This window comes from Lucilia sericata, unplaced genomic scaffold (assembly GCF_015586225.1).
Source record: "Lucilia sericata isolate MDLA Ls3-8-SP2 unplaced genomic scaffold, ASM1558622v1 Contig000910F_arrow, whole genome shotgun sequence".
NCBI lineage: Eukaryota > Metazoa > Arthropoda > Insecta > Diptera > Calliphoridae > Lucilia > Lucilia sericata.
This window is the reverse complement of record NW_023994897.1, coordinates 8,387-24,029: the sequence shown is the minus strand read 5'-3', so window position 1 is coordinate 24,029 and position 15,643 is coordinate 8,387. Positions and strand designations below refer to the sequence as shown.

The 15,643-nt window shown below is 33.9% G+C and overlaps 1 protein-coding gene across 1 annotated transcript; it reads right to left on the bottom strand.

Moving 5' to 3' along the window:
• Positions 1–3,778: 3,778 nt before the first annotated feature.
• LOC119608986 lies at positions 3,779–13,095 on the bottom strand. Its single transcript, XM_037963641.1, has 6 exons — positions 13,044–13,095; positions 11,400–11,906; positions 10,666–11,336; positions 9,567–10,592; positions 8,171–9,505; positions 3,779–4,779 (listed from the first exon to the last, which is right to left on the bottom strand). Exons 2-6 carry the CDS (start codon positions 11,856–11,858, stop codon positions 4,719–4,721), a joined length of 3,552 nt encoding a protein of 1,183 aa, XP_037819569.1. The 5' UTR covers positions 11,859–11,906; positions 13,044–13,095; the 3' UTR covers positions 3,779–4,718.
• Between the last annotated feature and the right edge of the window lie 2,548 nt (positions 13,096–15,643).

Here is a 15,643-nt window from a genome sequence, read left to right as displayed (position 1 = left end):
TACAATGAAAGTTTAATGAACTTTAAAAATAATTATTAATATTTTCTTGTTATTTTTTTTAAACAATTTTAAACTCATTCATTTATTAGAAAATTAAACACAAAACCTATTACTAAATTTCATTTAATTGTATTTTTTTAATAAATGTTTAAACAAACAACTTGAAAACTGTGTTAACTCTAATTTTGACACCCACCATTTCTATGTACGTTTGTATAATTGATTTTTGGTGTGTAATTATTTATATTATTTGTTAAAATTTCTTTTTTTTAAGTTTGTTATGGCTCATTATGTTTATTTTACTTTCATTACTTTCTTTCTCGTTATTCATTTATTTGCACGCAAGATTTTGTTCTGTCAAACAAAAGACTTAAAAAACGAACTTTTTAGAAGCGAACTAATTAAATATTAACCTTTGGTGGTTGGCCCATTAAAGTATACTTAACAGATTTAGTCATGCCTAACTATTAAAGACTAGTGAAATGAAGTTTACCATATAAGGTGTTTCTGATATTGAAAATGAAAAATTTGATCCATGACTTTATTTAGAATCCATACAAAATGGCTTCCGCTTAATTATACATAGGCCTCTATCGGGCCTGTTGTACCTAAACTTCTTTATATGGAAAACTCAGTTTCCTTAGAATATTTCAATCGGTGTCCTGTAATATCTGGAATAACATAGCGTCTAAGATATATGGATCTTATTTCGACCAAAGCCTGTCAATAACAAAGATATTGTTGCAGATTATTACTGTCCACTCCTCATGCTCTACATTCGTTTGAATCCGTTTGTCCAATCTTGTATAATTAATCATATACATATGTCTACTCAGAATACATACCATTATACTAACCTTGGACAGGCTCATTCTTATGAGACTTCTTACCCTGCTCTCGTTACTCTACCGAGTTCATCATTATTCCAACGCATGGGCGGTTGAATGGAGAAGCCGGTATACATCCTATTAAAGTATTCTCTGGGCATGACCTGATACAAGCAAATAACGGTAATCAACCAACATTTTTGGCTAGGAGAACAAGCTCGATAGTTGATCTTACCTTTGTGAGCAACTCTTTGGCTACATTCGTAGAATGGAAAATTGGTGACCTGTACACCCACAGCGACCACCAAGCAATTCTATTTTCAATAAATAGCAGTGAGGTACCAACAAATGCAGTTAAAAGAAGTGATGTTAGGTTCCTTGGCTGGACCTCTGAAAAGATATTTATAGAGGAGGTATCGCTTGGAATATAAGTTGCAAGCTCGAAGAGAAGAAAGCCACAAAGGGAGATGGGCCTATAAACTTATACCAAAGATAAAAGAGTGGATAAATAGAAAACACGGTCAATTATTACCAAATGCAATTTCTGTCCAGACATGCGAGGCTATAGAAGCTACCTTTACAGGTTTGGAATAGATGAATCACCAACGTGCCCACAATGTCCAAACAAAGAGTAAGACCGCGAACATGTAATGTTTTATTGCTCTCGGTTTAACGAAGACAAGAGACAGAAAGGTTCATTGGAGAACAACTGAGCACACGTAATATTGTAGACATATTACTAAGCAAAAAAGAGAAGTGGGAAACCATCTGCAGCATGGTAAAAGGAATACACCAAAAACTAATGATAGAAGCAGAAAGAAGGAAAGCTTCACAGCATTCGATAGAGGCTAGATAAGCCTTTCTGGCCCTGCGACGCAATATCCTGAATAATAGTCCCGCAGGGTGTATGAATGACAAGGGAGTTGCTTTAGTCGGAAACCGACATAACACGAGTATCACATGCAAAATTTACACCTGCCCATGAAAACCAAGTCTAGTCTATAGTCTAGTCTATAGCCTAGTCTATAGTCTAGTCTATAGTCTAGTCTATAGTCTAGTCTATAGTCTAGTCTATAGTCTAGTCTATAGTCTAGTCTATAGTCTAGTCTATAGCCTAGTCCTATAGTCTAGTCTATAGTCTTAGTCTAGTCTATAGTCTAGTCTATAGTCCTAGTCTATAGCCTAGTCTAGTAGTCTAGTCTATAGTCTAGTCTATATCTAGTCTATAGTCTAGTCTATAGTCTAGTCTATAGTCTAGTCTATAGTCTAGTCTATAGTCTAGTCTATAGTCTAGTCTATAGTCTAGTCTATAGTCTAGTCTATAGTCTAGTCTATAGTCTAGTCTATGTCAGTCTATAGTCCTAGTCTATAGTCTAGTCTATAGTCTAGTCTATAGTCTAGTCTATAGTCTAGTCTATAGTCTAGTCTATAGTCTAGTCTATAGTCTAGTCTATAGTCTAGTCTATAGTCTAGTCTATAGTCTAGTCTATAGTCTAGTCTATAGTCTAGTCTATAGTCTAGTCTATAGTCTAGTCTATAGTCTAGTCTATAGTCTAGTCTATAGTCTAGTCTATAGTCTAGTCTATAGTCTAGTCTATAGTCTAGTCTATAGTCTAGTCTATAGGTCTAGTCTATAGTCTAGTCTATAGTCTAGTCTATAGTCTAGTCTATAGTCTAGTCTATAGTCTAGTCCTATAGTCTAGTCTATAGTCCTAGTCTATAGTCTAGTCTATAGTCTAGTCTATAGTCTAGTCTATAGTCTAGTCTATAGTCTAGTCTATAAGTCTAGTCTATAGTCTAGTCTATAGTCTCTAGTCTATAGTCTAGTCTATAGTCTAGTCTATAGTCTAGTCTATAGTCTAGTCTATAGTCTAAGGCTATAGTCTAGTCTATAGTCTAGTCTATAGTCTAGTCTATAGTCTAGTCTATAGTCTAGTCTATAGTCTAGTCTATAGTCTAGTCTATAGTCTAGTCTATAGTCTAGTCTATAGTCTAGTCTATAGTCTAGTCTATAGTCTAGTCTATAGTCTAGTCTATAGTCTAGTCTATAGTCTATTCTATAGTCTAGTCTATAGTCTAGTCTAGTCTAGTCTATAGTCTAGTCTATAGTCTAGTCCTATAGTCTAGTCTTAGTCTATCTATGTCTAGTCTATAGTCCTAGTCTATTGTCTAGTCTATAGTCTAGTCTATAGTCTAGTCCTATAGTCTAGTCTATAGTCTAGTCTATAGTCTAGTCTATAGTCTAGTCTATAGTCTAGTCTATAGTCTAGTCTATAGTCTAGTCTATAGTCTAGTCTATAGTCTAGTCTATAGTCTAGTCTATAGTCTAGTCTATAGTCTAGTCTATAGTCTAGTCCTATAGTCTAGTCTATAGTCTAGTCTATAGTCTAGTCTATAGTCTAGTCTATAGTCTAGTCTATAGTCTAGTCTATAGTCTAGTCTATAGTCTAGTCTAGAACAACATCGACAGCTAAATTCCCAGACCTGAACATCTCATCGTCGATCGAGACTTTTCTATAAATTTAACTTTTCGAAAAGTTTAAATCTCATTCTTTTAAAATAAAAACCAACCTAAATGTTTTCAAGTCTTTTTTTTATTTCTTTATATTGTTCACATTTATTTGATCGTTAATATAATAACACTCATTGAAGTTTGTAAACAAACAATTTGTAAATACATATTCTTTATTGTTTGTTTACTTGTTTTGTTGCATTTCTTTTAACTATTTAATATAGAGTTTTTATTTATTTATTAAACTAGTATAATTTGATCAATACCATACTTGTTTAACTGCACAAAAAAAAAGGATTTATTTCATTTTGAAGTACATAATTAAAAAAAAGAAATAATAATTTACAAAAATATTCAATTGCCTTGAGTAAAAAATACTTAAAATGCAAATAAAAATATTTTCTGTTTTACGTTCACAATTTTTATTTAATTAATATGAAGATAAAAATTAATTTTTATAATTAAATTATATTATACTTGTTGCATACCAAATAATATTTAAGCAACAGACATTTAATTAAAATTTTATTTAAAATAACTTAAAACTAAGAGAAAATCTAATCATATAAACGGCAAATTTTGTATTTTGGGCAGAGGAATTAAAAAATAATTATAAAAAATAATAAATATTTACATTTAGATAACAAAATACAAAGCATGCATAACAGTATTTTATTTAAATACAATGATTTCTTTTTTTGGGGTGAATTCATGGGTAGGCTAAGATTTTCATATAAAAAAGAAAATTTTGTATCAAATCAATAATAAGACAGCTTTAGAAATTGTTTTAAAACATTTCAATACTAAAGTTGTTATTTTATCAATAAACAGCTGCCTTAATTTTAAACATTTAGTTTAGTTTTCGTACACAATTCTTAAATATAAAAAAATGTATAAAATGGGATGTGTAAAATGATTGATTTGTTTGTTTGCAAGACTCAATATAAATTCAAATATAAAATTTGTTATATTAAACCGATTTTATTTTTAAATAAGGACGGTTTTATTGTTCGTATTATAAGCTTCATTGTTCTAAAACAAAACCAATATTGTAGTGTTTAAGGATTTGTAAAAAAGTTTGGTTATAAAAATCAAATTTTCATTTTAGTGATGTCGTTTTTTTCGTAATTGTACTGTTTTAAAATCACATTTAAAATAACAGGTTTCTATTCAATTCAATTCAATTCATTCTATGTTTAAAATTGTCATAATACTTATTTTCTGTAGTGTGATTTAATTGGGAACTATGGAATGATTTGATGGGGGTTTCAAGTTGTTGTTGTTGTGTTGGATTATGTTGTTGCTGTTATATGTAGTTGTTGTTCGTATTTTGGGTTTAGCTTAGGAAGTAGTTTCTAATAAAACAGCAGCTGCAAGTTCTAAACTCCAGCCGGTTTTTGTAAAGCTTGTTCACATTGAGGACGATTAGCAAGACCAAGTCTGAAATAAAAGGAATAAGTGTAAAAGGTTAGTAAAAATTTTGAACAATATTTGTACAGGATAATATTAAATAAAGGATATTTTGAAATATAAAAGTTTAGAATACAAAGTTTGTCCATTTGACATACGATACTTTGCTTGAAACTGATCTGATTGTCTAGTCTATAGTCTAGTCTATAGTCTAGTCTATAGTCTAGTCTATAGCATAGTCTATAGTCTAGTCTATAGTCTAGTCTATAGTCTAGTCTATAGTCTAGTCTATAGTCTAGTCTATAGTCTAGTCTATAGTCTAGTCTATAGTCTAGTCTATAGTCTAGTCTATAGTCTAGTCTATAGTCTAGTCTATAGTCTAGTCTATAGTCTAGTCTATAGTCTAGTATATAGTCTAGTCTATAGTCTAGTCTATAGTCTAGTATATAGTCTAGTCTATAGTCTAGTCTATAGTCTAGTCTATAGTCTAGTCTATAGTCTAGTATATAGTCTAGTCTATAGTCTAGTCTATAGTCTAGTCTATAGTCTAGTCTATAGTCTAGTCTATAGTCTAGTCTATAGTCTAGTCTATAGTCTAGTCTATAGTCTAGTCTATAGTCTAGTCTATAGTCTAGTCTATAGTCTAGTCTATAGTCTAGTCTATAGTCTAGTCTATAGTCTAGTCTATAGTCTAGTCTATAGTCTAGTCTATAGTCTAGTCTATAGTCTAGTCTATAGTCTAGTCTAGTCTATAGTCTAGTCTAGTCTATAGTCTAGTCTAGTCTATAGTCTAGTCTAGTCTATAGTCTAGTCTAGTCTATAGTCTAGTCTAGTCTATAGTCTAGTCTAGTCTAGTCTATAGTCTAGTCTAGTCTAGTCTAGTCTAGTCTAGTCTAGTCTATAGTCTAGTCTAGTCTATAGTCTAGTCTAGTCTAGTCTATAGTCTAGTCTAGTCTAGTCTAGTCTAGTCTAGTCTAGTCTAGTCTAGTCTAGTCTATAGTCTAGTCTATAGTCTATAGTCTAGTCCATAGTCTAGTCTATAGTCTAGTCTATAGTCTAGTCTATAGTCTAGTCTATAGTCTAGTCTATAGTCTAGTCTATAGTCTAGTCTATAGTCTAGTCTATAGTCTAGTCTATAGTCTAGTCTATAGTCTAGTCTATAGTCTAGTCTATAGTCTAGTCTATAGTCTAGTCTATAGTCTAATCTATAGTCTAGTCTATAGTCTAGTCTATAGTCTAGTCTATAGTCTAGTCTATAGTCTAGTCTATAGTCTAGTCTATAGTCTAGTCTATAGTCTAGTCTATAGTCTAGTCTATAGTCTAGTCTATAGTCTAGTCTATAGTCTAGTCTATAGTCTAGTCTATAGTCTAGTCTATAGTCTAGTCTATAGTCTAGTCTATAGTCTAGTCTATAGTCTAGTCTATAGTCTAGTCTATAGTCTAGTCTATAGTCTAGTCTATAGTCTAGTCTATAGTCTAGTCTATAGTCTAGTCTATAGTCTAGTCTATAGTCTAGTCTATAGTCTAGTCTATAGTCTAGTCTATAGTCTAGTCTATAGTCTAGTCTATAGTCTAGTCTATAGTACTAGTCTATAGTCCTAGTCTATAGTCTAGTCCTATAGTCTAGTCCTATATCTAGTCTAATAGTCTAGTCCTATAGTCCTAGTCTATAGTCTAGTCGATAGTCTAGTCTATAGTCTAGTCTATAGTCTAGTCTATAAGTCCTAGTCTAATAGTCTAGTCTATAGTCTAGTCTATGTCTAAGTCTAGAGTCCTGAGTCTATCAGTCTAGTCTATAGTCTAGTCTATAGGTCTATGTCTATAGTCCTAGTCCTATAGTCTAGTCTATGATCTAGTCTATAGTCCTAGTCTATAGTCTAGTCTATAGTCTAGTCTATAGTCGAGTCTATAGTCTAGTCTATAGTCTAGTCTATAGTCTAGTCTATAGTCTAGTCTATAGTCTAGTCTATAGTCTAGTCTATAGTCTAGTCTATAGTCTAGTCTATAGTCTAGTCTATAGTCTAGTCTAAGTAGTCTATCTATAGTCTAGTCTCTAGTCCTAGTCCGATAGTCTAGTCTAAGTCGAGTCTATAGTCTAGTCATAGTCTAGTCATGTATAGTCTATAGTCAGTCTATAGTCTAGTCTATAGTCTTCTATAGTCTAGTCTATAGTCTAGTCTATAGTCTAGTCTATAGTCTAGTCTATAGTCTAGTATATAGTCTAGTCTATAGTCTAGTCTATAGTCTAGTCTATAGTCTAGTATAGTCTAGTCTATAGTCTAGTCTATAGTCTAGTCTATAGTCTAGTCTATAGTCTAGTCTATAGTCTAGTCTATAGTATAGTCTATAGACTAGTCTATAGTCTAGTCTATAGTCTAGTCTATAGTCTAGTCTATAGTCTAGTCTATAGTCTAGTCTATAGTCTAGTCTATAGTCTAGTCTATAGTCTAGTCTATAGTCTAGTCTATAGTCTAGTCTATAGTCTAGTCTATAGTCTAGTCTATAGTCTAGTCTATAGTCTAGTCTATAGTCTAGTCTATAGTCTAGTCTATAGTCTAGTCTATAGTCTAGTCTATAGTCTAGTCTATAGTCTAGTCTATAGTCTAGTCTATAGTCTAGTCTATAGTCTAGTCTATAGTCTAGTCTATAGTCTAGTCTATAGTCTAGTCTATAGTCTAGTCTATAGTCTAGTCTATAGTCTATAGTCTATAGTCTATAGTCCTAGTCTATAGTCTAGATCTATAGTTCTAGTCTATCTAGTCTAGTCGAGTCTATAGTCTAGTCTAGTCTAGTCCTATGTCTAGTAGTCTAGTCTCTAGTCTAGTCTATAGTCCTAGTCTATAGTCCTAGTCTAAGTCTAGTCTATAGTATATAGTCTATAGGCGAGTCTATATTCTAGTCTATAGTCTATCACCGTATAGTCTATAGTCTAGTCTATAGTCTAGTCCTATAGTCTAGTCTATAGTCTAGTCTATAGTCTATTCTATAGTCTATTCTATAGTCTAGTCTGTAGTTTAGTCTATAGTCCAGTCTAGAGTCTAGTCTATAGTCTAGTCTAAAGTCTAGTCTATAGTCTAGTCGATAATCTAGTCTATAGTCTAGGCTAGTCTAGTATATAGTCTAGTCTAGTCTATAGTCTAGTCTATAGTTCTAGTCTATAGTCTAGTCTATAGTCTAGTCTATAGTCTAGTCTAGTCTAGTCTAGTCTAGTCTAGTCTATAGTTCCTAGTCTATAGTCTAGTCTAGTCTATAGTCTAGTCTATAGTCTAGTCTATAATCTAGTCTATAGTCTAGTCTGTAGTCTAGAAGTGGTCAATAGGTTATCAAACAAAAAGAAGCAAAATAGGAAATCCAAAATATATATCCCAACCTTAATCGTAAAAATAATATAATTCTTCCTCTTCATCTCATCTTAACTCACCTTGATAATTGATCAATTTTATAGTGTCTTATAGCTAAATTCGTATCACCACTGGCAGCTCTTAAAGCATTTCGTACATCGATTTCTTGAGTATTTGGTCCTAAATCCTGCATCATCTGTTGTATTTTCTGATGTTCTCTCTCATAGTCCGAAGGCGGCGGGGCATACAACGAACTGCTGCCTTCCATTTGTGACTCCTGCTGTTTCTTTAGTTTCTCCAGACGTCTTTGTATCTGTTGGGCAGATAGCTGAGGCGGAGCTAAGGGAGCAGGACGATGTGGCCGTAGATAATCATCTAAAGTTACCTCATCATAAATAGCCGGTTGTGTTGGATTATTAGCTGTGCCATTGGAATAGCTTTGGCCATTACTGTTGGAGATATGACTTAAAGGTATTTGCCCATAGTAGGTGGAGGGTGTAGGTGCAACCGTATCATACATATTATGTCCTGTTACACTGCCATAGATAGAAGCCGCAGAGGCATATACTTGATTGGCGGTTTTGGGAGCCACTACACGATTGGATATGGCTACAAAACTATGATTAGTTTCATTAGCGGAAGTGGCTGTGGCAACAGGTGTGGCCTGATAGATGCCTTGATTAGAGTAGATATTTTCTAAAGCTGGTTGGGCATAGTATTCCGATTGATTAGCTACCCTTTCATACCATATACGATTGACCACACTTTGAGTATTATTGGCGGAAGCGTTTTCTAAATTATTGGGTTTTTGGCCTATAGTATCGCTTGGTGCAGCACCATATATGCTATTACGATTCTCTAAGACATTGTAATGCCCAGCCTGCCTTTCAATATTGTGCATTTTTGGTGAAGCTCCATTTATGGAAGAGGGACTGGAGTGATTTGAGTGACTGGCTGCTGCTGAATTTTTAAGGGGTGTTAGATTTTGTTTAAATACTGCCTCCTTGTTGGTATACATTTGCGAAGAATTGCGTTCATAATCCTTTTGTCCTTCATTCGTATACATATCCTTTTCCAATTCAGCTATAAAGCTTTTATCCAAAACTACTTGTTCGTTAGTGCTTGCTGCGGCTGGTGTAGTGGTTGTTTGTTTTTCCAACGAAAGTGTACTTAAGTTTCTTTGCAATGCCGAATCTTCTGCAGCTGATATTGTTGACGTTTGTATTTTTGTGGTTTCATATTGTCTAAGAGTTGTTAAGTTGTGGCTAGCTGTTTCTGTAGGCATTTGTGGTATGTTTTCTTTGTTGCCCGCCAATGATAAGTTGGAAGCTGTGGTGGCTGTAGCCGTGCCAGCACCAAATAGACTTTTACGTGCTGCAGGACTGTTAAAATTAGAATTTTGTAAGGAAGTATTTCTGCAGAGAGAAAAAGGAATTAATTTAAACTTATAATTATTTGAAATTGCAGGAAACATACCTTAGGGGAGTATCTTGTTGCTGTGTTTTTATCACATTCGAGTATAAAGCATTAATATCGTCATTGGATGTGTTGGTGTTGTTAGCGCCATTGAAACTTATTCTACTGGTATCAAAGGGATCTCTTGCTGGCGTTTGCTGTTGACTAAATTCCATTGTATTCGAGTATGTGGGTGGCATTTGATAAGGAGGTGGATGCGGACGTGAAGGCGAAGCACCAAATTCAAAATTATTAAGAGTTGTAGGAGTTGGAGGCATAATACTGGGGTTGGAAGCCTCATTGTCCAAATAGTCCTCTCCTTCGGTAGGCACATCTATAGGAGCATCGAGTATGCAAAAAGTGCTATCAACATGCATTGAAGAACTTTCACCCAAGTGCAGTAAGGAGGAGTTTTGTGTGGAGGAAGAAGGACCACTAACACCACCACCACCAAATTCTGGGGATATATCAATTAGTATACCTTCTTGTTGCTGCTGCAGTTGAGGTGGTGGGGGCCTTTGTGGTCCTTTATTTTTGCCACTTTTATTTTTCCCACTGCCACCAGCAGACTGCATAGATTGATGGCGCTGCAATTCAACCGCCCTCTCGTTTACCAGCTTATTATAGGAGAATTGTTTGTTAACAATAGATTTACGTTCTTTAGCGTGATGCAACTGCTGCATGGATTGAGCCTGCAGAGAAGCTGTTTTACGTGCTCTCTCAGCATGCATTTCACTACTGCTAGTGGCCATGGTGCCAGCTCCGCCCCAACAGAAACCAAATGGAGAACCCGAATGACCGGTAGCTCTAAGGTTTTCATGCATTGGTCGTATGAGGTCACTGTTGGTTTGTTTGGTTTTCTCCAAAATTTGACGCGGAAAGATGCCGATATCGAAGGTTCTTTGGTTTTGTCCCTTAATCAATTTAAGTTCGGGTCTACCATCAATAATGGCGATGGTATCACCAGCCTCTATTTGTAAACGATTTGCTTCATTAAAAGTTTTGGCTGCCTTGACCACTTGTGGTGATACGCCCACCAAAAACTCTCTTTACAGGAAAAGAAAAAAACACACAATTAGTTTTTATGCTAACTTCCCCTATAAACCCCCCAAAAACTTACTTTATAGCAGCAAAAGTAGGCCGTTCAGCTGGTGTCTTATCCCAACATTGTAACATCATTTCATATACATCTGGCGGACAAGCCTCCGGATGATGTAAACGTTCACCTTCCCTATCGATTTTACGCAAAATTTGCGAACCATTTAAACCCACCCAAGGATCTTCACCAAAGGTAAACATTTCCCATAAAGTAACACCAAACATCCAGGTATCGGAGGCATGAGAAAATTGTCTAAAGCGCAACGATTCCGGAGCACACCAGGGAAAAGGAACTTTTTTATGTTCAGACATAACATAACAGTCATCTTCTTGAGGTAGAGCTCTCATCAAACCAAAATCACCAATTTTGATTTTATTTCCTGAAGCCAACAACACGTTACGACAGGCCAAATCACGATGTAAAAATCTCTTTTGTTCCAAATAGGCCATGCCAGTGGCAATTTGTACCGACCAATTCCAAATTGTAGTTAAAGGAGTATGTTTGCACTGTTTGCGCAAAGTGTCGAGTAGGGAACCGCGTTCGGCCAATTCCGTTATCATCATCATGGGTTGGGATAGCACCACACCGTATAAACGCACCAAATTTGAATGATCTAAGGCATGCATAGCCTGCACCTCACGAAAAAAGTCCTCTATAATGCCGGGTTGTGTAAGATTATCCGCTTTAAGAACCTTTAAAAGTAAATCATAATCATATTAAATTACTTAAACACCCAAGAAGATAAAGAAACCTACCTTCACCGCCACCGGCAAATGTTTGCCATTGGGCGCCGTTAACCATTCTCCCCGGCGCACTACACCAAACGAACCATCACCCAGTTTATTGCCCAGCGTTATATCCTTCTCATGTATTAGGCAGGTTAATTGAGTATTCTGTTGTTTATCTTTATTTGTGGCATTTGAGGATTTTTTCGACGATGGCTGTTTACCGCCACCTATCAATTTCGATAGAATATTTTTACGCCATTGTTGGGCTTTTTTCTTGCGTACCGCTTCCATTAAACGTCTTATGGCCGGTTTACCCAGACCACAACGTTCCAAATCTTCGGCTTGTACATAATCGAAATGTGCCAGACGTGTGACTTGTAAATCATCGCGTATACGTTCTAGGAACTGTTCTAGTTGAACTTCTTTAAGGAGATCTTCCAGCCATTCGGTATCGGTGACACCTTCCATATGACTAGACGATGTCATATTGATGTGTGATTAGAAAAGTGATTGAATTTATAAAAAACGAAGTATCTGAAAAAGAAGAAAATAAATGATAAGTATTGATACTTAGAAGAAGTCGTTGTAACAGTTGTACCTATCATGAAGAAAAACTAGAACTATAATCAGAAGACTATAGAAAATGCGAAAGGTAGAGAGGAGAAGGAAAAGTAAAACTTTAGAATATTCAGAGGACATTGAAATATCAGAACTTTGAACTATAGTTATTAGAACTGGGGAAATATTTGTTAATAGGGGATAACACAGGCCATCAAATGTTTGACCCAGAAGCTATAGGTTATATTGAGCTTCGCTGAATCTGAAGCTAGCCTTCAAAACTTTTAAAGATGTCAAAGAGTGAACAAAAGAGATATGATTAAGAAAGGATCAAATTTATGAAATTAATAAAGACATTAAAATTTCTTTAACATTTAACACTCAACTTAACTCCCATTAACCGGTAGACATCCGATGACTTCATCTATAAAACAAAATCGTTTCTTAGGATAAACAACCTCAAATCGTACAATTCTGATTACAACTTAAATAATTTAACAAAAAGTTCATTAACTTATAAAATTTTAAAGAGTAGTAAAACATTTTCAAATCAATGCATATTTCTCTTTTATTAAAAAAAATCGATTCTCTCTTTATAAACAAATTAAATATAAATATTTCAATGTCATTGAATATACAACAAAAGCCCCGCGTTCCATTAAAGCCACTTAGCTTGACACACAAAACAAAATAAAATAAAAAATCAAAACAAAATACAAAAGTAAACACAAAAAAATTTCACAAAAACAAAAACCAAAATAACAAAATTGTTAAAATGAAGATGATCAAAAAATAAATTTAATAAACAAAAGGCGTATGCAAAACACTTTGTTTATTAATTAAATAAAAAATATCGAATACTTTATGAATATATTTAAGGGTATGTGTAGTAATACATTAGTAGTAAAGTATTATGTGAATTTCTTTATCAAAAAAGGTATTCCCGAATATCAAATTTCGGTCATTAAATGTGAGTTTGATTTTTAAACAAAATTTTGCCAAATTGCTGGTCATACATTTTTTTTAATATATATATATATTTTTTTTTTTTTTTGGTTTTTTCTACTTATTATTATCAGTTTATTAAGCTTTTTAAATCACCAAATCACTCACAAAAAAGTTACGTGAATTTTCAATAAATGGGCACAAGGGGTACTATAACGGGGAATCACTTATAAGGTACGACTATATTGGTGCAATTGTATCATTCTCAGGCATGGAATTTGGAAATAGTAATTTTTATCACAATAACTACTTTTTTTTGCGGATTACGTTGAATGTTCTTATGAAACTTTCTATAAACTATAGGTCCTAGTCTAGAGTCTGTCCTATAGTTTCTAGTCTATAGTCTAGGTCTATAGTCTAGTCATAGTCTAGTCTATTGTCTATTCTATAGTCTAGTCTATAGTCTAGTCTATAGTCCTAGTCTATAGTCTAGTCTATAGTCTAGTCTATAGCCTAGTCTATCTGTCTATAGTCTAGTCTCTAGTCTAGTCTATAGTCTAGTCTATAGTCTAGTCTATAGTCTAGTCTATAGTCTAGCTCTATAGTCTAGTCTATAGGCAGTCTAGTCTATTCATAGTCTAGTCTATAGTCTAGTCTATAGTCTAGTCTATAGTCTAGTCTAGTCTAGTCTAGTCTATAGTCTAGTCTATAGAGTCTATAGTCTAGTCTATAGTCTAGTCTATAGTCTAGTCTATAGTCTAGTCTATAGTCTAGTCTATAGTCTAGTCTATAGTCTATAGTCTAGTCTATAGTCTAGTCTATAGTCTAGTCTATAGTCTAGTCTATAGTCTAGTCTATAGTCTAGTCTATAGTCTAGTCTATAGTCTAGTCTATAGTCTAGTCTATAGTCTAGTCTATAGTCTAGTCTATAGTCTAGTCTATAGTCTATTCTATAGTCTAGTCTATAGTCTAGTCTATAGTCTAGTCTATAGTCTAGTCTATAGTCTAGTCTATAGTCTAGTCTATAGTCTAGTCTATAGTCTAGTCTATAGTCTAGTCTATAGTCTAGTCTATAGTCTAGTCTATAGTCTAGTCTATAGTCTAGTCTATAGTCTAGTCTATAGTCTAGTCTATAGTCTAGTCTATAGTCTAGTCTATAGTCTAGTCATAGTCTAGTCTATAGTCTAGTCTCTAGTCTAGTCTTAGTCTAGTATAGTCTAGTCTATAGTCTAGTCTATAGTCTAGTCTATAGTCTAGTCTATAGTCTATCTATAGTCTAGTCTATAAGTCTAGTCTATAGTCTAGTCTATAGTCTAGTCTATAGTCTAGTCTATAGTCTATCTATAGTCTAGTCTATAGTCTAGTCTATAGTCTAGTCTATAGTCTAGTCTATAGTCTAGTCTATAGTCTAGTCTATAGTCTAGTCTATAGTCTAGTCTTAGTTAGTCTATCGTCTAGTCTATAGTCTAGTCTATAGTTAGTCTATAGTCTAGTCTATAGTCTAGTCTATAGTCTAGTCTATAGTCTAGTCTATAGTCTAGTCTATAGTCTAGTCTATAGTCTAGTCTATAGTCTAGTCTATAGTCTAGTCTATAGTCTAGTCTTAGTCTAGTCTATAGTTAGTCTATAGTCTAGTCTATAGTCTAGTCTATAGTCTAGTCTATAGTCTAGTCTATAGTCTAGTCTATAGTCTAGTCTATAGTCTAGTCTATAGTCTAGTCTATAGTCTAGTCTATAGTCTAGTCTATAGTCTAGTCTATAGTCTAGTCTATAGTCTAGTCTATAGTCTAGTCTATAGTCCTAGTCCCTATAGTCTAGTCTATAGTCTAGTCTCTATAGTAGTCTAGTCTATAGTCTAGTCTATAGTCTAGTCTATAGTCTAGTCTATAGTCTAGTCTAGTCTATCTAGTCTAATAGTATAGTCTTAGGTCTATTTAGTCTAGTCTTTAGTCTAGTTTGGTAGTCTATAGTCTAGTATATACATAGTTTTCCGATTTAACGACCATTCAATTCTACGAACATCGCATTTAACGAACAAGCTAATTTTTCCTATTGACTACCTTAAATAACGAACAAAACTTGTTTTTTTACTCTGTTTAACGAACTAATAAAATATTATTATTTAAATAAAGATAAAATGACATTTATCAAAAATAACAAATAACCTAAGTTGTAGCGGTGCTTTTATACCCAAAACTGTAACACATTCTGGGTTCTTATTAAATTTTAGTTCGATGTAGCTATGTCCGTCCGTCCTTCAGATAATGACTTTAACGCTCATTACTCGCTTAACAATACGAGTACGCCGATGAAATTCGATTCAAACATGTTCTATACTAACTGAAATCTCTAACAAATTTTATGGGAATCGGTCCATAATTGACCTTACCCTCCATATCAGGCCCCCTTAAGAAAATTACTTCAACGCTCATTACTCGCTTAAAAATACGAGTATAGCGATGAACTTCGAGAAATAACTTTAAGGCTCATGACTGAACTAAAAATACAGCGATGAAATTCGACACAAATATGGTTTGAAAGTGGGTATATAAGATTCGGAATTTTGTGTTTTGTGCTATTTTTATAAAAAAAAGAATTAATTTTTATAAAATACATTTAAAAAATATTTTATGTACCTATTTTTTTTAATTAATTTCCTACCAAAAGCCCACGTTTTAGTTAGTACTGCATATAACGAACTTTTCAATTTTACGAACAGGCCTGACAACATATGGGTTCGTTAAATCGGAAAACTACTGTAGTCTAGT

Excerpts from the sequence above, each read along its gene's own strand:
- LOC119608986 (XM_037963641.1), bottom strand. The coding sequence starts at position 11,858 with ATGACATCGTCTAGTCATATGGAAGGTGTCACCGATACCGAATGGCTG. Across the intron at positions 10,593-10,665 it reads CCTACTTTTGCTGCTATAAA|AGAGTTTTTGGTGGGCGTAT; the intron begins GTAAGTTTTTGG and ends TTTCCTGTAAAG. Across the intron at positions 4,780-8,170 it reads AAAATTGATCAATTATCAAG|ACTTGGTCTTGCTAATCGTC; the intron begins GTGAGTTAAGAT and ends CTTTTATTTCAG.